At 39.5% G+C, this 27,150-nt stretch overlaps 2 protein-coding genes across 5 annotated transcripts in view; one reads left to right on the top strand and one right to left on the bottom strand.

Moving 5' to 3' along the window:
• Positions 1-1,260: 1,260 nt before the first annotated feature.
• Positions 1,261-5,126, bottom strand: TMEM69 (transmembrane protein 69). Of its 2 annotated transcripts, none has more exons than XM_082834206.1 (3): positions 5,064-5,126; positions 3,451-3,590; positions 1,261-2,285 (listed from the first exon to the last, which is right to left on the bottom strand). In XM_082834206.1, exons 2-3 carry the CDS (start codon positions 3,502-3,504, stop codon positions 1,575-1,577), a joined length of 765 nt encoding a protein of 254 aa, XP_082690332.1. In that variant the 5' UTR covers positions 3,505-3,590; positions 5,064-5,126; the 3' UTR covers positions 1,261-1,574. The 2 variants fall into 2 exon arrangements, with proteins under 2 accessions (XP_082690332.1, XP_082690333.1); XM_082834207.1 differs by lacking the exon at positions 5,064-5,126 and adding an exon at positions 4,675-4,784.
• A 152-nt stretch (positions 5,127-5,278) lies between these two features.
• Positions 5,279-27,150, top strand: part of GPBP1L1 (GC-rich promoter binding protein 1 like 1) — a 59,270-nt gene continuing 37,398 nt past the window's right edge. The window contains exon 1 of one of the 3 annotated variants that reach the window (XM_082833914.1): positions 5,279-5,395. The gene's annotated coding sequence lies outside the window, so the exon portion shown is untranslated. Of the gene's footprint in view, positions 5,396-6,229; positions 6,309-6,831; positions 6,937-27,150 lie in introns of those variants that run through there. The other 2 variants (XM_082833913.1, XM_082833912.1) reach the window with 2 other exon arrangements.

A 27,150-nucleotide genomic window follows, 5' to 3' on the forward strand; every position in this document is an offset into this window, starting at 1 on the left:
AGCTTTCTTTCCTTCAGTATCAAGCTGTAGTAAACTTTTCTCTACATTAATAAAGAAGGATCGTGTGGTGATTTCAGCCACAGGCTTTTAACTGGTAAGCTTCTTAATGATCAGAACAAGCTCTAGCTCTATAGTGTTATATTTGTTAATATATAATTGAAACAACAGAATTTATCGTCTCACGGTTTTGGAGGCCTGAAGTCAAGGTGTTGGTGGAGTTGGTTCCTTCTGAGGGCTAAGAAGGAGGGATCTGTTCAAGGCTTCTCTCCTTGGCATGTAGATCTTCATGTTCACATGGTATTCTCTCTGTATATGTGTTTATCTCTACATTTTCCATTATAAGAACACCAGTAATATTACATTACAACCTACCCTTATAACCTCACTTTAACCTTATTAATAACTCTGTAAAGACCCTGTCTGCAAGTAAGGTCACATTCTGAGATGCTGTGGATTAGGACTTGAACACACAATTCATAAAAAAATCTTGTAACAGCTGTGTAACAAAGTAAACAAGTTACCACTCTAGATTATGATCTTTCCACAGCAAGAATCATTAAAGTGAAAATTATATGTATATAATTTACTTACGAAATTTAAGTTACCTAATATTCGAATACTTATACAAAGGTAACGTATACCAGATGATACAATTTCCTGATTTAAATTCTTATAACATTGAAAATGTTTCTTCTTTTTTATGAGACTAAGCATCTCAAAAGACTAAGTTTTAAAGTTAGAATTCAAGGTGTTGCTTTTACTGTTTTAAAAAAGCTTTTGTGTGAGTTGACATGCAAAACTAGATAGAACATTAAGATGTCTCCAGCTTGACTTTTCCTAGTTTGTATATCCTAGAGCCTTTATTCTTTTAACTATTTAACTATTTTTGACCAGCTGGTGTTATGTTTGGAGATGTTGCATCTATACTCTGCCAAATATCCTGGTAAAACCTGGAAAATGTGTCTAGCTTTTCTTTGAACATAGTTTTTCCCTTGTGACACTGCTCCCTACTGACTTCAGAGCCACAGATCCTTTCAGTTCAAATAACTGGGTTGTGCCAGGTATGGAAATGCAATTCCCAGGGGCAACTGCAATGAAAACTCCACACTGGAGCCACCTATTGTTTTCAGACACTCATCCTCTGAGGGTGTGTGTGTGTGTGTGTGTGTGTGTGTGTGTGTGTGTGTGTGTGTGTGTGTGTGTGTGTGTGTGTGTGTGTTTTCAATGATCCTAAAGCTCTAGCACAAAGGTTTTTCATCTTTTAATTTACATTTTTCAAAACAATTAAAACATTGAAATTTTTAAGTGGATGACTATAAAGTTCATAAAAAGACTGAATGAGAACTATAACCTAATATAACATGAAAAGGACTTGTTAAGGGTTTTCAAGCTGTTTCTCAGTGATTCCTTATAAAATAAAGATTTCTAGAAATGAAGAATAATTTGGGAAGAATAAATCACCACTGGTGGGAAAAAAGAGCTAAACTGGAGAGGTAGAAAAAGGTGATGCCAAAACACAACCTTACAAGGCTCCTAGCCAACATGCTAACGTCATCTACAGAGTAGTTTTATATTTATTCTACTTGCCTAAGTCTCTTGGGTCCCTTCTCTGGATAAAAACCTTTAACTAGTAAAGTGATTACAAATGAAATAAAGGCCACTAAAGTGACTACTATCCTCAGGGCTTTGAACCAATGGGGATAATGTGGCAAGAGAAAAAGTTCAGTGTGTAATGCTATCCCCAAACCTATTATTACTGTGACTATAGCTTCACTGAGTCTTTCAGAAATAAAGAACGCAAGCCATGAAAACACAACAGGAGCTGTACTATTAGCTAAATTGAGGAAGTCTGGTTTGGCTGGACTACCTTGTGGCAGAGTAAAACCCCATCTGATCCCTCCCAAGAAAGATAGGAAACTGGCTCCATAAGCCATCTGAGTAAAAGCTAATATGGGAATATAAGTCTTTGTCATCACCATGACCAGTGGTGGAGCAATGAAGGGGATTAGTCCTGCCAGAGTTATGTATAATGCTGGCTTTGGGCTGTCAGGCAGGTAACTGATGGTTTGTGGTGGCCTGGCTGGAAGTACTGCTTGCTCTTGCTTCTTAAAGCTGCATGGGGAAGTGTGATAATATTGTGTCTTGCTCATACACACTGGAAATGATGAGACAAGCCAAGGCCTTGGAAACAAAGGGGAAATGTTCTGCTGGAGGCCTGTTTTGAGAGAAAATGTTTCTATTCTCCTTCTGACTCCTAGTCTGATTGTGGAAGGGTACTTCAGCATCTATAGGGAAAACAGAACGAGAAGACAAAAAACAGATTTAGAAAAAGGAAATCATCAAATGTTTTAGTCCCAATCTGAGACAATATAAAAACAAACTGCCTGCTTTCTGTTAGCACATCGAACTTAAAGAAAGGTTGGACTACAGGATGATGTTATTATTGCTGGCAAAGACTATTAAACAGCTATACAACATGCAAAAGAAACTACTGAATAGAAACCAGTGATATATTTTGGCCTACCACTGAACTTATCCCATGAAAGAAATATCTGAAGGAGGAACAGCTAAAGACTAGGTCTTCAGTTTTTGGCATTCTAAACTGCCTCTTCTATTTATAAATTGCAAAAGAAGCAGCACTAATTACTGTGGAAATGCTATTTTATGTAGAGAAAATTAAGCTTTAGACACTGCATAATTTTCATAGCTTCATGCCTTTCTACATATGTCTGCCTAGAATTCTAGATTACCATTTTTCTATCTAGGGAACTTATCTTTAAAAATTCGGCTTGAAGCTTTCTCCAATCTGATGTAATCCTCCTATAAGTACCATATACACACTTCCATCATAATTCTCACAGTGAATTAAAATCATGTGTTTACTTGTCTGTCTCAGTAGACTTGAGAGCCAGGACCATATATTTTTCTTTGCCTTAAAAAAAAAAAAAAATCCCCAGTGCCTTTCATGGTACATGGCCAAAGCAATAACCTCTCTTGCTGATTCTGTGCTTTAGTGAGTAGATTCCATACTTCAACAGTTAAGCAGATCAACATTAACTCAAAAAATGTTGGATTAAAGAAAAAAATGAAAGTTATTTAAGAATCTTGGTGGTTACTCAAAATGCTAGGAATGATTCCATCTTGAGGCTTTTTTTTTCCTTTTTGTCTAGAATGTTCTTCCCTGAGGTACCTGCATGGCTCATTGCCTCACTTCTGACCACCCTATTTATAAATGCAATCCTTAAGTCTACTGTCCCTATTCCCCTTCCCTGCTCTATAGTTCTCCACAGCACTTACCACTTGACATATTAGATGTCACTTATTTATATTTTACTCTTCCCCCAATCAACCAGAATATAAGAGGGTAAGGATTTTTGTCTTCTTTTTCACTATTGCCTAGCCAAGCAATGCCTGGAAAGTAATGCTCAAATATTTGCTTAATAAACCAACCTTTGAAGATGCTCGAGAAAACTTCTGGATGAAGTGAACCATAGTGGGCCCCATTGAAAGTCTTGCTTAGGAAGATGCCACACAGTTCTGATTAATGTATTTTTATAGCTCAGTGGAACATCTGAATCAGAAGCATGTTGCTGTGTACAAAACAAGATGTCATTTAATTTTCTTCACTTTATACATAAGTTTTAAAAAGTAGTAATTCGGGATAATTTCTTCCATATAACAGTTCCTTTGAAAACAATAATTAATGTTTTCAAAATATCAGTAACATTAAGTAAATAGATCCTTTTCTTCTCTGAACCATTCTTTTAGCTTTTGCTGTTTGGTGTAACAGAAAGAGTAATGCACAGAGACAACAGATCTGGATTTTTACAAATGCCTCCATCATTTCCCAGCTGTGTGACCTTGGGTAAATTGCTTCCTTGAAGTGCCAGCTTTCTTATCTTTAACACTGAAAATCATAGCTTGTCTGGTCTATTAGTTATCTATTTTGGGACTTAGCTTAAAGTAATGATAGTAGCAATCAATACAATTAGCTGTGAATCAGGCATTGTAACTATGTAATTACTGTAACTATTGAATAACCTCATCAACTTGGTGTTGAAAGGCAGTAATAGCCTGTTAAGTTAGAGTGCAGACTTTGGAGTCAAACAATCTGGGTTGGAATCCTGGCTCCACCACGTATTAGCTATGTGACTTTGGACAAATTATTTAACCTGGCTATGGTGCAGTTCACTCACCTATAAGGCTTATGATAACTACATAGGGTCGTTGTAAAAATTAAGTAAGTTAATACATGTAAAAAGCTGAGAACTGTCCCTAACACAAAGTAGGCACTCAAAAAATACTAGCTATTATTCCCACCTTACACAATGTAAGCAACCAGTAAGTGGCTGAGTGAGAGAGAATATTATTAATCCAGATCTGTCATATTTACATAAGTCCCATTCTTAACCAAAAGAATAAGGTGTCTAAAAATCTAAAACCCACAGTTGCTGCTTAATTTAAAAACGTAGTGAACTAATTTCTTGATTACAGATCTTAGGGCCGGTTCAAGAAATCCTGTACACCAGCCCGTCAATGTCTTCATTCTGTATATATGTATAAGGAAGCAAGTAGGGAGTTAAGTTATCCCGGGTCTCTGAATAGATGTTAGATGACACCCACATCCACCTACTGACTCCCAGACACACATACCTGCAGGGCCCACAGACTCACCTTTGTTCAAAATCACCTTCGTAAGGGATTTCAAAAAGCTCAACGCTCCCTCAACCTTCCAAACTCCCTAGGCACTGTGACATGTGCTTTCCAGCTCAAGAGTATTAAAGAGAAAAGTGACAGCCTAAAGGCCGGGGACGGCAACTGGTGAGGGGGTTAAGGACAAAGACCCAAGGGTTAATCCGCTCAATTTGGGTGAGAACGCTCAATATTTCCACTGCGCCAAATAAGAGTTGCATACTGCAAGCCTTAGAGCAGACATCAGAGAAAAGGGGACGCAAAGATCCCCGGGAAACTTTGCCCAATAGTACCCGCGGCCTCAGTTTACTCCGAAGCCTTGGTGCCCCCCTTTCCCAACCTGCACCTGTGACAACAGCCCTACTACTCACCTGCCAGCGTCGCGCGGGGAGGTTGAAAGCCGAATTGCAAGAACAGCCTGGTACTGTGGAAAAGCACTTCCGGCAAGTGGGGTTAGATAGCCCTCCCCACTTCCTGAGAGCCGAAAAAAATGAGTCCGGGTGCAGACTTGACCAGTGCTAACTGGTGCCTACAGGGGAAAATCTTAGTTCTAGTGGAAGCCAGCTTTTGGAGTCTGTAGGGTACCTGAACGGTCCTTGCCTTTGTATTCCAGGTTTCCCAGCCAGCAGAATCTGCCTCGCAGAGTTCGGGAAGGTAGAGTGCAACTACTGAAACCATCTCAGAGTGATGGTGGTGGAGGAAGGTAGGAGAGATTTGGAGTCTAGGCCAAGTATGACTTGGCCAAATTGCTTGCCGTCTCAGGAACTCATTTTTTACTTTGCATAACAACAGGGTTTCTAGGAGCGACGGGGCGTTTCTCACGCCTCATTAAGGTCCTGAACTAATACTATTTAAGAAAAAACAAAAAACTGTTTTCACTTCATTTTCTCTGCTGGTAACTAGAAACTTCGTTAAGAAATAAACAGCACAAGGGGCAGGACTTTCATTTCCATTAAGGGTGTGAGGGTAAGAGCTTTTAGGGTGACCCGGAAGTTAGATTCCTTCTGTCACCCTCCGCTTTAACTTTTGTTTGTGGGCTTTGTGACCTTGAGCAAGTCCCTTCCCTTCTCTGGGACTCCATTTCACAGTCTATCAAAGGAAACACCATCAGGCAATTTGCGCGTTTATCTGAAAACAACAGAAACGCTAGCCAGTTCCTCCATTCCTCAGGATTCTATGTAGTCTAGCTTCCTGGTTGCCGACCGTCACATGGTTTAGCCTCCCGTGCAGAATGGGCTCAGAGAATTCTTCCTAGTAGTAACACCTTCTAGTCGTGACAGGCTTTCATTTTTGTTTCCTTCTCTGCCATGGCAGCGCCACCCCTTCCCGTTGTGCGATACCCAATGAGACTTTGGGCCGGAGAAACAGCTTATCCGCCCTGGCACAGGAGCAGGCTCCGGCCAGAAATCCGCCCAGCGCTGGGGCAGGGGCGTGTCGCCAGCGGTCGGGCGGAACTACCACTCCCAGCGGGTAGCGCGTCGGGAACAGCCGCGCAGGCCTCCAGATCCCGGCCGTGCGGCCCGTTGGGGGCTGGAGTCTTAACGGCGCGTGCACGTGAAGGAAGGAAGGAGCCGAAGGTGGGAAGGGGTCGGAAAACACACGAGTCTACGAAACCGGTTTGTTAGTACTTGTAGAGGTAGTTTGGAGATGCGTGCTTGCCGAGAGGTGGGGTGTGGGAGGGTGCAGAATGAAGGGGCGGGGAAAAACGGGTACACACATACCCACCCACCCACTCATTCACACGCGCCCAGGCCCTAGTGTCGGGAGAGGGGATGTGAAGGGGAGTACCAAACCCAGCTGGTCTCCGCCTCTGAGGCGGTGCGAGGAAAGGCAGAGTGTTCAACTCTGCAGAGGGGCGGGGGTTGACCATGCGCCGCCTCGAGCCGCAGTGGAGGGAGCTGGGGGCAGGGCAGGGAATAACCGCCGTTCTCGCGGCTAAACGTTGGCAGCTTGGGGCGTCGGGCGGGTCAGCAGAACAGGGCTCACGCGCGTGCGCGTGCGCCCTTGTGGGCGGTGCGAGAGGGTGGGCGTGTGTGAGGCGGGGTCAGATTAGGGGAGGGCCGGACTGGTCGTCGCTCCTCCCCCTCCACCCGCTCTGCCCCTCCTGGGCCGTGTGGGCTGGGCAGCCATTTTGGGAAGAGCTTTGTTATGGTTGTGGGCTCTACACCTCTGCCGGATCAGGAAGCTGGGGACGCACCCTCAGACGCCGCGACTGGTCCCTAGCTGTAGCCCCGCCGCTGCCCGGTGAGTGGGAGTTCCGGACGACGGGGCGGTAGGGGATCTTGAGTGGTCCGGCGCAGGGCTCCGCCCGGTGCCTGACGGGCCGGCTGTTGAAACAAGTTGAAGAAGGCTCTCACACAGGTGGTTGGGTGTAGGTTGGGCCGGGGACCGGGAGCAGAGCTCACGGGTCGTGTGGTTCGGACGGGGCACCTTCCCCCGCGCGTGGAGCTTTGCACATGAGCGTCGCCGCGACTCTGCCGGAGCGCTCCTAGTTCAACTTTGGTCTTCGGGTCGGAACGCTCACCTGCGGCTCTCTGGCTCCTCTCCAGGCGTTCCGGCTTGTTGGTGGTTGAATAGCTTGGTTTACGGGTTTTTTTCTCCTTCTTGAATTAGAGCCAAGGGCTTTTGTTTTCCAATGATGGAAAGTCTAAGGGAAAAAAGCGTGTAAGTCAAATGTGGGGTATCTGAGGGGAAAAGAAGAGCTTTTAACCCCCCACGCCTGTTCCCAGCGTTCCGGTTCCCCCTGGTAGCGAGGTGTTTTCGTTGATTTAGATTGTCTATCCAGCACCTACTGACCCCTCCCTCCCTGGAAACAAAAAAGGCTGGTCGATCTTGAAGTGTTTTAGTGAGGATTTTTTTCTGTTTTACATCTACCTCTCCCCACCCCCGTGAAATTCAAAAGAAAGGCTGAATCTAAAATGGCTGTAGCTTGGGGAAGTGCCCTGAGCTTCGTAACTTAAATACGTTAACATGTCTTAAATTCTTAGTTGTTTTTCCTACGGGGACAACAGCTGGATCTTTCATCTTTTTGCACTTTGTGTCTTATGTTGAAGAGTCTTCGCTAGGTGAAAACAAAGGTGAGGCTAAAGTAGTTTGCTTACTCCGAAAGTTTACATAAGAGTGGGTGCGGTTTGGGTGGTTTTTTTTTGGTAGTTGCTTATAGTTTTGAAATTGTGCTGTGGTGTTAATTTTATCAGCCAAGTTCGTGCTTTGAGATTGGTTTGCCATATTTGTTGAAATACTTGCTCTTAACTTTGATATTTATAGCTTATCTGGAATAAACAAAGTTTATGGCGGCTCATGTTTTAGTTTAGTAATAGAAGTCACATTCTTTGTAAATCCCTTCCAAAAGTAAAGTGATTGGTAGTCTTCAGTACACTTAGATTTATAGTTTGGTCATTGCTGGCCTTTTCTAAGGTCTTTTATGTGTAATGCTTGAAAGAGAATCAGAGTGCTGTTAAGTTTGGGACATTTATTAGAAAAGTGTAAGACAACAAGTGAAAACATTTTAGATTTGGAGTGTCTGATTGTTGTACCCTTTCAAACAAAAGGCTGTCTTTTTGTTTGCTGACTTTTTTTTTTTTTTAAACCTTTAGATCCAGAAGTTTAACGGAAAACAAAAAAGCATAGAATGGAAACCAAAAACAGTTAACTTCAGTATTTGGGAAGATGCTTGAGTTTCAATCTGTCTAAAAGATAAAATAATAAAATGCTAATTGTGAATGAGAAGTTTGGAATTAATAGTAAAATAAAGTGTCATCTTCCTTCCCTAGGGAGTCAGTTTCAATTTACCTTTCTACATTCTTTCAATACGAAAGTTTACTTTTGTCAACTCCCCTAGGATTTGTTGTTCTTAAATTATTTTGGTGGTTTTACAGGACAAAAGTGCTTTATAGAAATTACAAGTCAGTTGCTTTGTGTTTTGCTCTTGTTGACTACTGGACCTGTAAACTTGGGTGAGCCCTTACTCTGATTTTTTTTCAGGATACTCAAAACAGTTTGTACATATTGATATAAGTATTCTTTCAGTTGATTCTGAATAGTATCTTATCAGAGCTCTTGAAATTTGGTGGTGGTGGTAGGGTGTTAGGAAGCCATTTTTCTTTTGAATGAATTCCATCTTACCAGTTTTCTCGTCAGTGGCTGTTTAGTAGCTTGGCTGAGGAGAGCACATGCAACCATTTTAATAAGTTTGGAATGACAAGAAATCTGGGACACATTTCTGCTTATAATTCATTTTTAAATGCTTAAAGATAAAACCTACAATTCTGAATCATACTTCAGCAGATTGCATATCTTTGTTTTATGATTCAGTGTATATGCACTTAGTAATAACTCTAATGTACCAGAGGCTGACAGTTGCTCGAAGTGCTTTATATTTATTAACTTGTTTATTTCCGTCAGATAGATATTGTTTTATCCCCATTTTTTAGTTAAGGAAAATAAGTTCAGAGATTCATCCAGCTAGTAGGTCACAGACCCTGTATTTAAACCTAAGCAATCTGTTTCCAAGTCACTGTGCTTAACCATTATGGTTGCTACCTTTAACCATGAAAATAAAAATAAGACTACTGGAAAGGTGAGACACAACAGTTTTTTAAATATCCCAACTGAAAAAGTAGTTCATGGAAAAGGCAAATTTTGGTGTATGTATTTATGGTTTTTCAAATAATGGGTGGGATGGGATATCTAGGTGATACATAGAAAACATGCTACTTCATAACTGACTATAGTTGCCATTGTCTGCAATTTGATATGTGATTATGCTGAGAGCTAGCTGACCAAGTCACTTCAAAATCAGGCTCTGATTTTTATTTCCCACTGAAGTCTGCTCAAAATAAAACTGGCTATAATCAAACTTGAAAAATAGTTCAGTGAGATGAGCTGAACTTCTTTTGTCCACAGGTATATATCTTAACTAATGAGGTAAAATATTGCTAATGTTATGTAAATTGAATTTTTGTAGGTGGTTTAAAATATACGAGGCAAATATTTAAAGGAGTCTAATAGTTGTTTTTCTTTACTAAAGCAAATAAGGAGCCTTTGGGACTTCCTGGCGGTCCAGTGGTTAAGACTACACTTCCATTGCAGGGGGCGTGGCTTCGATCTCTGGTTGGGGAACTAAGATTCTGCATCCCACATAGGGCGGCCAAAAATAAATAAATAAATAAATCATTTAAAATAAATAATGATAATCAGCCTTTAATTGATCTGTTGGAAAAATTATTTTTCAGACAAAATGGTTCAAACTTCTTTTAAGAAAGTTTCTTATAAGAAATGCTAGAGGCTGTACTATTGTACTGTTGTTCCTGCCTGTTAAGGAGTAGGAATACCTAGATGACCATAAAACATTCTTGCCCCACCCCCAGAACTTAGTAGTTTAACAGATAAGCACAAAAATATTCACAGGATAACAACACAGAAAGCTATCATTCTTAAGGGAGTTGATTTTTTAACATACTCATTAAGCTTACCTTCCTTTTCTGTAATAAAACTACTTTGCCATATATCAGTCAGATGTCAGGCTAGAGAATCACCAGCATGAACAAAGTTTTAGTGCACTTTTCTGAGCAGCAGGTCTGTTTATGTTGAACAAGTTGGTGGTTTGTTTTTTTTTTAAAGAAAAAATTGAATTAATTTAAGTTTGGCTATTCTTTATATTGCAGACTCCTGTTTCTGCTGATTATATGTTTAAATTTCATTATATAAAAAAGTTCTCTTCTGAATTACTGCTATCCTTGAAGTTTACAAGTATGTTGAAAAGTTGGTTTGGGGGTTCTTTGGTTAGTTAATTAAAAGGTAGAGCTATTCCAGTGTTCCAGCTATGTGTTTATGAATTATTAACTGTGCTTTTTAATTAATCTTACCAGGTATGGTGGAAGGATAGTGGGAACCATTTATTGTGGGCTTCATAAGCCAGAGACTTGTAACAGAGTCCAATCATTATTCCTTAAAACACTTGTTTAACATACTTGATATTAACCCTTCTATAAGTGGGTGTACAGAGGATCCAAGAAGTTAAGTGGTTTATATAACATAGTGAGATGTGGGGACTCAGCTTTCTCCGATTCCAAAGCTGGGTTTTCACCACATCATGGTAGAGAGATAGCATGGTACGATAATTAAGGGCAGCAGCATTATAGCCTGGGTTTGAACCTCTGCGTTGCCACTTACAGCTTTGAGACCTTGGTGGAGTTTTAGTAAGATTTCTGCCTATTTCTTTCTCTGTTAAATGGGGATAATAGTACCTTCTCATAGGGTTTCTGTGGTAAACAAATGAAATAATATTTGTAGAGTTTTTAATACAATGCCTGTCCATTGTAAGCACTTCATAATTGTCAAGTAAATTGTTTGAAATTGTCTTTAATGAACATCCTTTTACCAGTTGAGTGAAATTCTGTGAAATCTGAACAGATTGTTGGACGTGGACTTTTAGGTTTTTGTTTTTCCTTTTCTAGATATTTTCTGTTGACGTCTCTTGTTTATTTGAATCAGGATCCAGGTCCCACACATGGTAGTTGGCTGATATTCTTTCAAGCCTCTTAGTTTGTATGTTTCTTCTGTTTTTTTTTCCTTGCACTTTGTTGAAGAAACCAGGTCATTTGTCCTGCAGTTTCCCACATTCTAGATTTTCCTGATTTCCAGTAAATTGGTAGTTTATTTTTCTGGTTTGTTCAGTGATTCTCATCTATATCATTTTCTCACAATTTCTCTATTGAGCAGCATAGAATAATTGTATGAGTTATTTATCCTCCTTCAGTCTGCTTGTAAAATGGAGTGTTCGGTTTGGTCCTGTGCCCAATTCAGTGTTAACTTTTCTAGGTAGTTTGTTTCCTGTCCTTTTTTTTTTCTACATAGTATATATTTGTTGTATTATAAAATTGAGTTAAGTATGCTGGGTTTGTAGTGGTTTTGTTTTCTTGTTTTGGTTACTAGTGAATAGTTTCCTCAGCGTATTTGGTCAGAAAATTTCTCAAAACTGCATTTTTTTTACCTGTTGTTTATCCCCCCACCCCCCAACTATTAATAAGCATTTTATTCTTAACACTTATGGAGTACTCACTATAGACCAGACACTTGGATTTTTTTGTTTTCCCTGGGAAAAATATCCAGGCACTATTCTTAACACTTTGCATATATTCACTCATTTAATCATCAACTTTCCAACAATCTCCAAATTACAGGTAATGATTTGAAGCAAAAAGAGGTGCCCAACGTTGTGTATGGAAAATTTTAGAGGCTCTGAATGACATTGATTTCCTGGAGAGAGGATTTACTTTTCTGTTGGCAGCTACATAAAGTATGGGAATTGATCCCCCCCCCCCCGCCAAGAAAAAAAGAGGTGAAGTGACTTCTCCAAAGTCACACAGCTGGTACATGGCAGAGCCAACTAGATCCAGAGTCTGCTCTTCTAACTTAAAAGTAATGTTTGGATTAGAAGCACAGTTTATTCTTGAGAAGAGATTTTTAGATATGCTTGTAAGTAAAATGTGCTTGAAGTAAAACGTAGGTTTCGTAATATAGTAGTCACTACTATTAAATGTTTCAATTATAAAAGACAGTATAGTTTTTTAAAAGTGACAAATAGCCTATTTACTTATATTCATAGGAAATTGAAGCCTTTCACAGTCAGCACAGCTGCAGATATTTGATAAAAGTTATCACTACTTGAATGACTTGTCTGTAGTGTAGTTGATACAGTGACTTTTGATTTTTGTGCTGGGGGGGGGGGTGCGGACATGCCACTCGGTTTGTGGGATTTTAGTTTCCTAACCAGGGATTGAACCCGGGCCCTCCGCATTGAGAGCATGGAGTCCTAACCACTGGACCGCCAGGGAAGTCCCAGATAGTAGTGACTTTTGGAGCAAATACTATAAAAAACATTTTTGCTGTTTTTAAAATCGTATAGTTTCAGATACTTTTCATAAATCTAATCCACTTAGTTATCTGAATCTCACAGCCAGAATTTAATGTGTCAGTTTGCATCAGGTGATAAATGTACTTTTGTAACATACTATGCTTATTTGGAACTGTTGTGATTTAAGTAAATTTCATTTCTGTTAGTGGGATAGGTATGGTTGCAGCAGGTGCTTGTCCCCTTTAAATGACAAAATATTGGAAAGGCGATAACTACCTGAGAAAGTTTATAAATTTTAGTCTTCAAAAATTTTATACTTTATGAAATTAGTTTCAGGAAATGTTTTTTGAAACTGAATTCATTTTCAAAATGTTTTTTGAAAATGACTTGGAAGAAGGCACAATGATTAAAGTTTATTACTAATGGGAAGACTGGCAAGATTCCTGTGTTGGACATTCTACTAATTGGGCTTTAAGGTTATCCTTTGTTGTTTCTTTTGTCTGTTTACCATTTTAAGCCTGTTCCAGTATTGCCTTTTTGTGAATCTTAGTGGGAGAGGAAGCTGGAAAGGACATGTAACTCGTAACTTGTACGCATGCACACATATGCTTTCTGCCCCTGGTAGCTGTGCCCCAAGCTGTGCCTATCAAATACACTTGACTGGGGACTTGAATCTGGAGTGAGAGAGATACAAAGGAGCAAGGACAGTTTAGAATTAATTCTATTGTCTGGTGGCAGTGGCAGAGCTAGCTAGTGGGCAGTTTCCTGAGAGACTTCCTGTGATGTGACCTTGGTTGGTGGTTTTGACTGCTTAGCTTTACTTGAATTTTTACAGGTTTGACAAATCATTCATTTTTTGAACTCCCAATATCCTACTGATAAATTTCCTTTTCTGCTTAATCTACCTAAATACAGTTTATTTTTTTCAACCAAGGGCCCTGATTTGTAAAATTGACTAATATAATTTGCTCCTTCTAAAAGATTTAGTTACTGCCTCTGTTTAGGGTGATCTCTTAACTCATGAAGTAAAAACACTTCCATGAATGTCTTTTTTAAAGACAAACTTAGAGAAGAATTTTTCCTTTTATCCACTCCCAATTCTTAAAAGCAGTAGTTCTCAACCTTTTAAAATATATCTGAGGTAAGGCCTGGGCACCATTAGTTTAGTAAAGCTCCCCATGTAATTCTGTCTTTAAGTAATTCTTTTATTATTACAAAAACAGTGTTGTGATGTGTAGATAATTAGAGTATACAGATACGCGAAAATAAAAACTTGACATTCCTATCATTCAGAAGTCACCACTGTTAACAACTTTTGGTGCATTTTTTCCCCAGATCTTTCTCTAAGCACATATGTGTAGGCTTTTATTTTTATTTTACAAAAATGAGATCAGTTTACAACTTGGCTTTTTTTGTCCAGTGATGCCTACAGTCCATGTTCATTTCCTCTAGTATGCAGGTTCTATTATTCAAATTTCCCCAGCTGATCCAGAAAAATGTTTGTTACCGCTGGCTGGCTATCCAAACTGTTGATAGTATCTAAACTAGGACCTTTTCACATATAACACTTTGTTTGGGGAATTCCCTGGCAGTCCAGTGGTTAGAACTCAGTGCTTTCACTGCATGGCCCGGACTCAATCCCTGGTTCGGGAACTAAGATCCCGCAAGCCTCGCAGCAATCAATCAATCAATCAATCCCACTTGTTTAATTTCTTTTTGTCTCTTTTTTTTTTTTTTTTTGGCTGCTTTGGGTCAGTCGTTGCTGTGCGCAGGCTTTCTCTATTTGCAGTGATCAGGGGCTACTCTTCGTTGTTGTGCGCGGGCTTCTCTTTGCGGTGGCTTCTCTCGTTGTGGAGCATTGCCTCTAGGTGCACAGGCTTCAGTAGTTGTGGCTCACAGGTTCTAGAGCGCAGGCTCAGTTGTTGTGGCGCATGGGCTTAGTTGCTCCACAGCATGTGGGATCTTCCCGGACCAGGGCTCAAACCCGTGTCCCCTGTATTGGCAGGTGGATTCTTAACCACTGCGCCACCAGGGGAGCCCTCTTTTTGTCTCTTTAATCTAGCTTAGTCCTTATTTTTCAGTGACACTGACTTTGAGACTGGACTGGTTATCCTGAGAATGCTTCTGTACAGTTGCATTCTTGTGGTATCTCTTAGTTCGTTCTTTTCGTTCATGTATTTTTCTCTAAAGTTTACAGCTAAAAGCTTGATGGATTTATATGTAAATACTTTGGCGAGAATACATCATAATTCTATCTCATTTTGCATCATGTCATAAAGCACATAATACCTGGTTGACCTACTTTAGTAATGCTAAGGTTGATCCTTGGATTAAGGTAGTAATAGCTGGGTCCATACATTAAACAGTAAGATTTCCCCCCTTGCAGCAAGAAATTAATTTGGGTGGTGCTACTTTGTACTGCGTTCCCAGTTTCTTACCAGTCATTGGCCTAATTTTTTTAAAGACAGCTTTATTGAGATAGAATTTACATAACATAAAATTCACCCACTTTACATTACAATTTAATGTTTTTTTTTTAGTTTATTCACAGAGTTGTACAACCATTGCTACTATCTAGTTTTAGAACATTTCATCACCCCAAAAAGAAATTCCATAACCGTTAGCACTCACCTCCTCAACCCTAGGCAGCCATTAATCTCCTTTCTGTCTCTGTGGATTTGCCTATTCTGGACATTACCTATAAATAGAATTATACGGTATGTGGTCTTTTGTGTCTGGCTTCCTTCACTTAGCATAATGCTTTTAATGTTCATACCTGTTTTAGTATGTTTCGGTACTTTTTTTTGGCCACATAATATTTTGTTGTATGGTTATACCACATTTTGTTTTTCCATTCATCAGTTGATGGGCATTTGGATTGTTACCTCTTTGCAGCTGTTATCAATAATGCTTCTGGGACTTCCCTGGTGGACACAGTGGTTAAGACTCCATGCTCCCAATGCAGGGGGCCCAGGTTCGATCCCCGGTCAGGGAACTAGATCCCTTGTGCCACAAGGAAGATCCCGCACACTGCAACTAAGACACAGTGCAGCCAAATAAATGAATAAATAAAAAATAATGCTGCTGTGAACATTCATGTCTAAGTTTTTGTGTGGATGTATGTTTACATCTTTCTTGGATCTTTCTAGGAGTAGAATTGCTGGGTCATAGGGTTAACTTTTTAAGAAACTATTTTCTGAAGTGATCTTATTATTATACATTCCCACCAGTAGTCAGTGTATGATGGTGTCATTTTCTCCACATCCTCAGCAGCACCTGTTATTGTCTGCCTTTTGATTATAACCATCCTAGTGGGTGTGAAATGGTATCTTATTGTGGGTTTGATTTGCATTTCCCTCATGGCTAATGATGTTAAGCATCTTTTCCTGTACTTATTGGTCTGTTGTGTATCTTGAGAGAAATGTCTGTTCCTTTGCCCACTTTATTTATTTATTTATTTATTTATTGTTGCTGTGTTGGGTCTTCGTTCCTGCACGTGGGCTTTCTCTAGTTGCCGCAAGCGGGGGCTACTCTTCATTGCGGCACGCGGGCGTCTCATTGCGGTGGCTTCTCTTGTTATGGAGCGCGGGCTCTAGGCACGTGGGCCTCAGTAGTTGTGGCTCGCAGCCTCTAGAGCGCAGGCTCAGTAGCTGTGACGCACCGGCCTTGTTGCTCTGAGGCATGTGGAATCTTCCTGGACCAGGGCTTGAACCCGTGTCCCCTGCATTGGCAGGTGGATTCTTAACCACTGCGCCACTGGGGAAGTCCCTTTGCCCACTTTTTAATTGGGTTATCTTTTTATTCTTGAATTGTACAGGTTATTTTTTTTAATTGAGTTGTAATCAACATACATCTTATTAGTTTCAGGTGTATATGATAATAATTTGATAATTATAGCATATATTGTAAAATAATCAACACAGTAAATCTTGTTAACATGTGTCGCCATATAGTTACAGAAATTTTTTTTCTTGTGATAAGAACTTTTAAGAACTTCTCTCTTAGCAACTTTGAAATATGCACTACAGTATAGTTAACTATAGTCACCATGCTACACCTTACATCCTCATAGCTTATTTATTTTATAACCGGAAGTTTGTACCTTTTGACCCCCCCTTCACCTATTAAGCCCACCCCACCCCACCTCTGGCAACCACCAGTCTCTTCTCTGTTAATGAGCTTGGTGTTTTTTTAGATTGCACATATAAATGAGATCATATGGTGTTTTGTCTTTCTCTGTCTTATTTCACTTAGTATAGTACCCTCAATGTTCATCCATATTATTGCAAATGGCAAGAATTCATTCTTTCTATGGCTGAATAATATTCCAGTGTGTGTGTGTCTGTGTGTGTATGTGTACATACACACCACATTTTCTTTATCCATTTATCCATCAGTGGACACTTCCTATATCTTGGCTATTCTAATAATGTTTCAGTGGGAGTGCATATATCTTTTCAAGTTAGTGTTTTCCTTTCCTTTGGATAAACACCCTGAAGTAGAATTGCTGGATCATATGTTAATTCTATTTTTAAATTTTTGAGAAATCTCCATACTGCTTCGCATAGTGGCTGCACCAGTTTACATTCACACCAACAGTGCACAGGGATTCCCTTTTCTCTACATCCTCGCCAGTACTTATTTCTTGTCTTTTTGATAATAGCTATTCTAACAGGTGTGAGGTGATATCTCATTGTGATTTTATTTTGAATACAGTTCCCTTATCAGATATACGATGTGCAGATCTTTTCTCTTAGTCTGGGTTGTCCTTTCACTTCCTTCATGGTGTCCTTCGGAGCACAAACGTTTTATTTTGACGATGAAGTCTAATTTACCGTTGCCTAAGCTAAAATCACTCCTGTCTTTACTTTAGCTGTTACACTAAGGCCTTTGATCCACTTGGAGTTAATTTTTGTGTGTGGTGTAAGATATGGTCCACATTCTTTGTTGTTGCGAGTGGACATCCAGTGATTGTGGCACCATCTTTTGAAAAGAAAGACCATTTTTTTCCCATTGATATATCTCGGCTTCTTTGTTGAAAATCAGTTGGCCATACTTACTAGTTTTATTTCTGGATTCTTGGTTCTGCTCCATTAATCTCTATGTCTATCCTTATGCCAGTGTGCAGAATTGAAGCCCTTTATATATTCCTTTTTAATTGCATGTCTTTGTGTCTTTCATCCAGAATTTGGTATTGATAATACACTTGCATTTTTAAATAATTTTGCTTTATATGACTATATCCCAAAACTAATATTGTTATTCATTTTTTGAAACCTTATATGGTATCGTATAGTTTTCAATTTTTACAACTTTTTTATTCTGCTTTGTGAGAGTCACCCATTTTGCTTATACATATATCTAATGTAATTATTTCCTGCTGTACAGCATTGTACACATATACCACAATTTAATCAGTCTATTGGTGGACATTTAGGTAATTTAGTTTTTTGTCTACTGTATACAATTCTGTAGCAAACATTCTTATATATTTTGTCTTACCTTCATGTATTTTTAAGATTGGTGGGTCACAGCAGTCCCACTACTGGACATATACCCTGAGAAAACCATAATTCAAAAAGAGTTATGAGTGGAGAAAGGACAGCCTATTCAATAAGTGGTGCTGGGAAAACTGGACAGCTACATGTAAAAGTATGAAATTAGATCACTCCCTAACACCGTACACAAAAATAAGCTCAAAATGGATTAAAGACCTAAATGTAAGGCCAGAAACTATCAAACTCTTAGAGGAAAACATAGGCAGAACACTCTATGACATAAATCACAGCAAGGTCCTTTTTGACCCACCTCCTAGAGAAATGGAAATAAAAACAAGAGTAAACAAATGGGACCTAATGAAACTTAAAAGCTTTTGCGCAGCAGAGGAAACCATAAAGAAGACCAAAAGACAACCCTCAGAATGGGAGAAAATATTTGCAAATGAAGCAACTGACAAAGGATTGATCTCCAAAATTTATAAGCAGCTCATGCAGCTTAATAACAAAAAAACAAACAACCCAATCCAAAAATGGGCAGAAGACCTAAATAGACATTTCTCCAAAGAAGATATACAGAGTGCCAACAAACACATGAAAGAATGCTCAACATCACTAATCATGAGAGAAATGCAAATCAAAACTACAATGAGATATCATCTCACACCAGTCAGAATGGCCATCATCAAAAAATCTAGAAACAATAAATGCTGGAGAGGGTGTGGAGAAAAGGGAACCCTCTTACACTGTTGGTGGGAATGTAAATTGATACAGCCACTGTGGAGAACAGTATGGAGGTTCCTTAAAAAGCTACAAATAGAACTACCATATGACCCAGCAATCCCACTACTGGGCATATACCCTGAGAAAACCATAATTCAAAAAGAGTCATGTACCAAAATGTTCATTGCAGCTCTATTTACAATAGCCCAGAGATGGAAACAACCTAAGTGTCCATCATCGGATGAATGGATAAAGAAGATGTGGCACATATATACAATGGAATATTACTCAGCCATAAAAAGAGACGAAATTGAGCTATTTGTAATGAGGTGGATAGACCTAGAGTCTTTCATACAGAGTGAAGTAAGTCAGAAAGAGAGAGACAAATACCGTATGCTAACACATATATATGGAATTTAAAAAACAAAAAAATGTCATGAAAAACCTAGGGGTGAAACAGGAATAAAGACACAGACTTACTAGAGAATGGACTTGAGGCTATGGGGAGGGGGAAGGGTAAACGGTGACAAAGCGATAAAGAGGCATGGACATATATACACTACCAAACGTAAGGTAGATAGCTAGTGGGAAGCAGCCGCATAGCACAGGGAGATCAGCTCGGTGCTTTGTGACCGCCTGGAGGGGTGGGATAGGGAGGGTGGGAGGGAGGGAGACGCAAGCGGGAAGAGATATGGGAATATATGTATATATATAACTGATTCATTTTGTTGTGAAGCTGAAACTAACATACCATTGTAAAGCAATTATACTCCAATAAAGATGTTAAAAAAAAAAAAAAAAAGAGTTATGTACCACAATGTTCATTGCAGCACTAGTTACAATAGCCAGGACATGGAAGCAACCTAAGTGTCCATCAACAGATGAATGGATAAAGAAGATATGGCACATATATACAATGGAATATTACTCAGCCATAAAAAGAAATGAAATTGAGTCATTTGTAGTGAGGTGGATGGACCTAGAGTCTGTCATACAGAGTGAAGTAAGTCAGAGAAAAACAAATACCATATGCTAACACATATATATGGAATCTAAAAAAAAAAAAATGGTTCTGAAGAACCTAGGAGCAGGGCAGGAGTAAAGATGCAGACATAGAGAATGGACTTGAGGACACGGGGATGGGGAAGGGTAAGCTGGGACAAAGTGAGAGGGTGGCATTGACATACATATACTACCAAATGTAAAATAGCTAGCTGGTGGGAAGCAGCCACATAGCACAGGGAGATCAGCTCAGGAGATCAGCTCAGTGCTTTGTGACCACCTAGAGGGCTGGGATAAGAAAGGTGGGAGGGAGATGCAAGAGGGAGGGGATATGGGGATATATGTATACGTATAGCTGATTCACTTTGTTATACAGCAGAAACTAACACAACATTGTAAAGCAATTATACTACAATAAAGATGTTAAAAAGAAATTCAGAAAACAAAAAAGAAAGATTGGTGGGTCATAGGGGTTTCACAGCTTGAACTTTGTATTTGTCAAACTGTTTTCCAAAATGGTTGTACAAGTTTACGCTCACACCAGTAATATATGAGAATTCCCTGTTGCTTTATATTTTTATCAGCACTTGATAGTTTCAGGATTTGTTTTTGCCAGTTTGGTGGGTGTGGAATAGTATCTCATAATTTTACTCAGGTTTTAAAAGTATGTATGAGTTTGTGAGTGATTCAGAGTAATGTTGTTTTCTTAACAGAAAGAACTGTAGTGGAAGAAATCTTAAAGGTATATTATATCCTCTTTTGGTTCATTGAAAGACGTGACCAAATTTCATAGCCTTTAGAAGTTCTTAGGTACACATTAATCTCCTGAAATTAAAATAAATAACAAAGTAGAATATGGCTTTGGGCTCTTTTCTGTGATGAAGTATCAGTGTGAAGGTTAAAAATGAACTTAAGCAAGGCACCAGTAACCCTGGAGTTCTTATTGAGGACTTGGGAGGGAAACTGATGCACAGTTAGGAAATGAGTATAGATTACTGTAGGGTTCCTCAGTCCTTTAGAGGCAGTGAGAGTGATAGACATTTAAAACTAAGTAATAGGGCTTGGACGTGGGTTTGTGCCCCGGTCCGGGAGGATCCCACATGCCGCGGAGCGGCTGGGCCCGTGGGCCATGGCCGCTGAGCCTGCGCATCCGGAGCCTGTGCTCCGCAATGAGAGAGGCCACAACAGTGAGAGGCCCGCGTACTGCAAAAACAAACAAACAAACAAACAAAACTAAGTAATATTCTTTTCAAATCATGAGATTTGGAAAGGAAATTTTAGGGCCAGTGAATATCTGAATTTATCCAGAGTTAATAATCTTGGACTCTGCAGTTAAAGGAATAAAGAATGTTCAAAGAGAGCTCTTAGGAACAGTTAAAGGAGATACTAATTGATAGAGTTGTCAACATCTCTTAAAGAAATTATTACTTGGGACTTCCCTGGTGGCGCAGTGGTTAAGCATCCGCCTGCCAGCGCAGGGGACACGGGTTCGATCCCTGGTCCAGGAAGAGCCCACATGCCACGGAGCAACTATGCCCGAGCGCCACAACTACTCAGCCTGCGCTCTAGAGCCCATGCGCCCCCAACTACTGAGCCCGCGTGCTCTAGGGCCCGTGCTGTGCAGCAAGAGAAGCCACCTCAATGAGAAGCCTGTGCACCGCAACGAAAATTAGCCCCACTCACCACAACTAAAAGTCCACACGCAGCAACAAAGACCCAACGCAGCCAAAAATAAATAAAATTTAGGGAAAAAAGAGAAATTATTACTTTTGGTCATCCTGTCTGTAGTAAGAGATTACCCCACTTGCTATTAATTTAATCCCTGCCAAGCATAGGGGAAATAAATATGTAAACAGGTAAATATAATGCATTGTGATGGATGCTTGAGTATAGTTATGTGCATGATTTAATGCTTCATGAAGTAGAAATTCCATGTGAGAACTGAAGACCTGAAAATGAATGAGATGGTGAAGAGATTCCAAAGAAACAAAAGTGCTGCATCAAAGCTTTTAGGTAGCCGTTATATTTACAGAGCAAAAGAAAAGAGAAAAGAAGTAATTAAGGGTAAGAAGACCACCAGGATATCTTGATGCAATGGTTGCCCCTCTTGCTGCTCCCTGACAAAGATTATACCGGCGCTTTGTGAATATTATCAATATAAGGATGCCAACTTTCCTCTTTCCCTTCCTTCCTTCCTTCCAAACATGAGTTGTCCTTTTTCTCAAGATTTTCTTTTACGGCATTATTGCCTTTTCTCTTATGAAATGATAGTATTAGGATATATTTTTTTAATGTTCTACTTATCCAAATAAAATTGCCAACCTGTATCAGCCCTTGAAACATATTTTGAAATTTTATAGTTGATGCAGTCCAAGTCTGCAAACTACTGCTCTAATGATGTAATGTCATGGAAACCAGGAGAAGGATTTTAAGATAGGATTGGCCCAGGAACATGTAAACAGTGTAAGCCATTGTGGGTGGTGATTCATAAGTTACTGACCTTTAAGAGTATATTGGTCAGGGTTCTTTGTTGTAGAAAACTGAAATGTTTAGAAGCATGGTTTTGTGTGTTCTTCTACCGCAGTCAGCTTCATGGGTGATGAATGGCATAAGCAACAGTTGGATTTAACTGAGGTGGGACTTTTGGGAGTTGGGTACAGGTCATGGAGAGAAGAGCCAGAGTTGAGGGAGTTACAGTGATGGACTGAGTAATTTAAACTACAGAACTCTGCAGGCTAGTCTCACTTTAAATTCATGATAACTTACAAGTGTGAACCCTTATTGTGCTGGGAAACTACGGTATCTCCTTTTTCATTGACTCTGCAGCTCCCATTTCATACCCTAACTCTCCTCAAACCTGTAACTCCCTCCTTTCCCTCACCTACCCATTGTCACTCTTAGCTGAAGACTTTTTACTTTGAGAAGATAAAAGCAATCAGAATAGACATTCTAAGCTCTCATTGCAGCAGTACTCAGGTACTCTGCCTTCCCAACTGTCACCATAAACAAAGTATGTGCAAACCTACTGAAAGCTGATCTCTGCTGATGCATCAGATCCCTCTCCTCTTCACCTCCTTAAGAATATTGTTTCAGCAGTTTTCTGCATCATCAGCTGCTTCAGTTTTTTCTTCTTTACTGGGTCATTCCCATCAGTGTACCAAAAACAGTTCTTTCTTTTGACCACACATCTCTTTCTAGCCACTACCCCATTTCTTGGTTCTGTAGCAACACTCTTCAAAAGAATTTTCTGTACTTGCAGTCTACAATTCCTTCCTTTTAAACACCCCAAACCAGGCTCTCACTACTGCCCTTATCCAACATGGTCACGGAGAACTTCCACGTTGCTAAATCCAGTGGTCAGTTCTCAGTCTTCCATCTCATTTAATGGCCTTTGATATAGCTGGTCATTCCTACTTTCTTGAAATACATTTCTGCTGCTTAGCTTGAGTCCCCACACTTTCTAAAGTTATAATACACCAAAGTTCCTCTCTGTCTACATTCATTTCTTTGGTGATCTCATCTAGGTCCATGGATTTAAGTGAAATTTCTGTTTCTAGTGTATACCTCTACCATGAACTGTAAATTCATATCTGGCTGCCTACTTAACATCTCCACTTAGATGTCTGATAGGCACTGAAAAGTTAACATGTTCGAAAAGAGTTTCTTTGTCATTATTTGTGGAATCTACAAATTAGTAGAATTCCTAAGAGTTTAGCAAAATGGCTTGATGTGATTTATACCAATAGTAAACGGTATTATCATTTAAAGGAAATGACACAATCGCATAAAAAAATAAAGTATTTAGGAGTAAGCCTACGAAAAAAAGTATGTAAGGTCTTTAGGGAGAAATATTTTAAATTTTATTCAAAGATGTTAAAGAATACTTAAGTCGGATATTGACCATGCTCATGATTTAGAAGATTTATCATAAAAACATTCTCCTGGGGCTTCCCTGGTGGCGCAGTGGTTGAGAGTCCGCCTGCCGATGCAGGGGACACAGGTTCGTGCCCCGGTCCGGGAAGATCCCACATGCCGCGGAGCGGCTGGGCCCGTGAGCCATGGCCGCTGAGCCTGCACGTCCGGAGCCTGTGCTCTGCAACGGGAGAGGCCACAACAGTGAGAGGCCCGTGTACCAAAAAAAAAAAAAAAAAAAAATTCTCCTGTATTGATCTAGATTGGTTCATTGGTATTCCAAGCAGTGTCATAACGGCCTCATATCCCCAGTTTGACGTGCTTGTTTTAAATTTTATATGAACGGGCAGAGTGCCAAAATAACCAAGGCCTTTAATGTGTATGTTTGTGGGGAGGCTTTGCCGTACTATATACCAAGATATTATTATAAAGCCATAATTTAGTTAAGACACACATGGTTGTAGTATAGGAATAGACAAATAGACCAATGGAACAGAAGTCTGGAAACAGACCCATACATATATAGAAACAATTTATAATTGAGCTGGCCTTTGGGCAGGGGTGTGTGGCTTGTAGGATCTCAGTTCCTCGACCAGGGATTGCACCCAGGCCAGGGCAGTGAAAGCCCGGAATCCTAACCACTAGGCCACCAGGGGACTCCCTGAGCTGGCTTTATAAATCAGTGGAGAAAGAATGATTTGGGACAATTAGTTACTCACGTGGTAAAAAATGAAATTGGACCTGGACCTCATACCGGATACAAATCAGTTCCAACTGATTGATGTCTTAAATGTGAAAGGCAAAACTATAAAACTAAGAAGATAATATAGGTAACTTCTTTGAATCTTAGAGAAGAAAGGCTTTTATACATTAGATGCAAAAATACACATCATAGGTACTTCCCTGGCAGTCCAGTGGTTAAGACTCCATGCTTCTACTGCAGGGGGCATGGGTTTGATCCTTGGTTGGGGAACTAAAATCCCACATACTATGTGACATGGCTGGAAAAAAAAATCATAAAGGAAATGATCAACAGCTTTGACTACATTTTTTTTAAAATTTTATTGTAGTGTAGTTGATTTACAATGTTGTGTTAGTTTCAGGCGTATCAACTACATTTAAAGTAAGAACTTGTGTTCATCAAAAAAATAAAAAACCACGGGGACTTCCCTAGTGGTCCAGTGGGTAAAACACCATGCTCCCAATGCAGGGGGCGGGACCCAGGTTTGATTCCCTGGCCGGGGAACTAGATCCCGCATGCCGCAACTAAGACCAGGCGCAGCCTAAATAAAATCAACAAACTAATTAATTAATATTAAAAAATGTATTTTTAAAAAAACCATGAAGTTGGAAAAGATATATGCAACACTATAATCAGAGGATTGGGGTCTATTGTATTCTCTTATTTCAGATAAGAAAAAGATCAGCTACCAAAAGAATGGTAAAATGATAAGAATAGATGTTTTACCAAAAAACGAAACACAAAGAGATGATAAATAGATTAAATGATGTAAACAAAGACTGCGGTAAGTCATCATTTTATACCCACCAGCAGAGCAGAGAATAACTGGCCATACCTAACTTTGTGAGGGTGTGGAGCATATGGAAATCTAAAAATAACCACTGCCGGTGGTGTAAACTGGTGACCTGATTGGAAAGCAATTTGGCATTACCTTGTGAATTTGAAGATGTCGTACCTATTAGCAATTCCTTCATTTATTTATGCATTTATTCAGCAAATATTTATTGAGTACCAACTATACAAGACAGTGTTCTTTGTGCCTTGGTTCAATGGGAGACAGTTAAAAATAAATTATTTAGATGATCGTTGCTATAGGAAAATGTTACTTAACAGAATGAAAATAGTTCAATATCATGTCACTTCCTGTTTTTCACTTTTATGGATATAAGTTCCAAAAATGCTACATATGGTTTTTTACATCAGTGCCACTCAGTTCTTTTAATCCTTTTAGAGTTACTTACCAAAAATCATTAATCAAAACTTATTTTTATGATCTATTAGCTGAGAACTAGGTTACATCCTTTTTCAGTTCTGTGGTATACACAGATTGTAAACTACCTAATTTATGAGATGATGTTACCTAGTCATTGAATTTCTCACTTTATAGGCGATATGCCAAAAGCCTTTATCAAAGAAGGCTTGTCAAATGCCTAAATTATATCTATTACTTTTGTATTTAAAGGCACTTTTTTTATGGAGCCAAAATTAAACAAGATTGGCTAAAAATTAGACACTGCATATTTTGGAGTTTTCCCACAGGTTATTTTAAAAAATATTAGAGCCAAACCTCAGTGGCATTATTAGAGGTAACTTTTGAATTGTTGTGTGTAGTATAGATGGAATAGAAATTTCATTTCATGGTTGAAGGTTATGCTTTTGACAGAAGTAAAATGGCATGTCAACATCTGAAAGGGAGAAATTATTTGAATTGAAAGAAGATTTTTTGTTTGTTTAGTTTTTGTTTTGCTATTTATAAGTTTAGGCCATTATATCCTAGATTGCATTTCAAGAACATTTGTATTACATAATATGTAGATGTAGGTGTTCTGTTGGGTTTTTTTTGTTTTGTTTTTTTGCAGTACGCGGGCCTCTCACTGTTGTGGCCTCTCCCGTTGCGGAGCACAGGCTCCGGACGCACAGGCTCACTGGCCATGGCTCACAGGCCCAGCCGCTCCGTGGCATGTGGGATCCTCCCGGACCAGGGCACAAACCCGTGTCCCCTGCATCGGCAGGCGGACTCTCAACCACTGCGCCACCAGGGAAGCCCGTTGTTCTGTTTTTAAGAGTGCGATTTATTTTGCTAGGAACTTTGTTTTAAGCAGTAGAACTCTTAAAGAGTCTTCGTAAATTAATCAAATATAAGTAGATGGTAGGAATGAGTAAATGTGCAGTGAAATACTGTTGTATGACAGTGCACAAATGAATATGGATTTTAGTATCGAATCTCTCAGCAAAAGTTAATTAAAATGTTTCTTCATGTCGAATAACTATTCAACAGAACGTAAGTCCCCAACATATGTGTATTCAAAGATTTAGTGTTGATCTCTTGGAAGTAAATTTTTAGGACCTTTTCACCCTCAACAACTTGGAATTGTGCAACGCATGTAGCTGGGACACACATTCTTAATGCAGCTAGGACATGATCTTAGGCACAAGTGAATGAGTCCTCGCTGAGCTTCACAATGGATTGGTATCTCCCAAAATGCTTTACCAGGAACATTGCTATGATTCTGTCACCTAGGTGAAATAATGCTCTATACCTTACCCACATCCTCTGTGCTCTCATCATACTTGCTTACAGAAGCATTCTTTGACGTTAGTAAGGGGACGAAAAAGTGAGATTGTTAAACAAAAATTGTCATCACTCCTGTCACCACATTCTATAATGAGAACACTCCGACATGAATCAAAAGACTTGTAATTTTTCTTCTTAATCCACTTGGGGT

The sequence above is a fragment of the Leucopleurus acutus genome, assembly GCF_964270905.1.
Source record: "Leucopleurus acutus genome assembly, chromosome: 2".
In the NCBI taxonomy this organism is placed as follows: domain Eukaryota; kingdom Metazoa; phylum Chordata; class Mammalia; order Artiodactyla; family Delphinidae; genus Leucopleurus; species Leucopleurus acutus.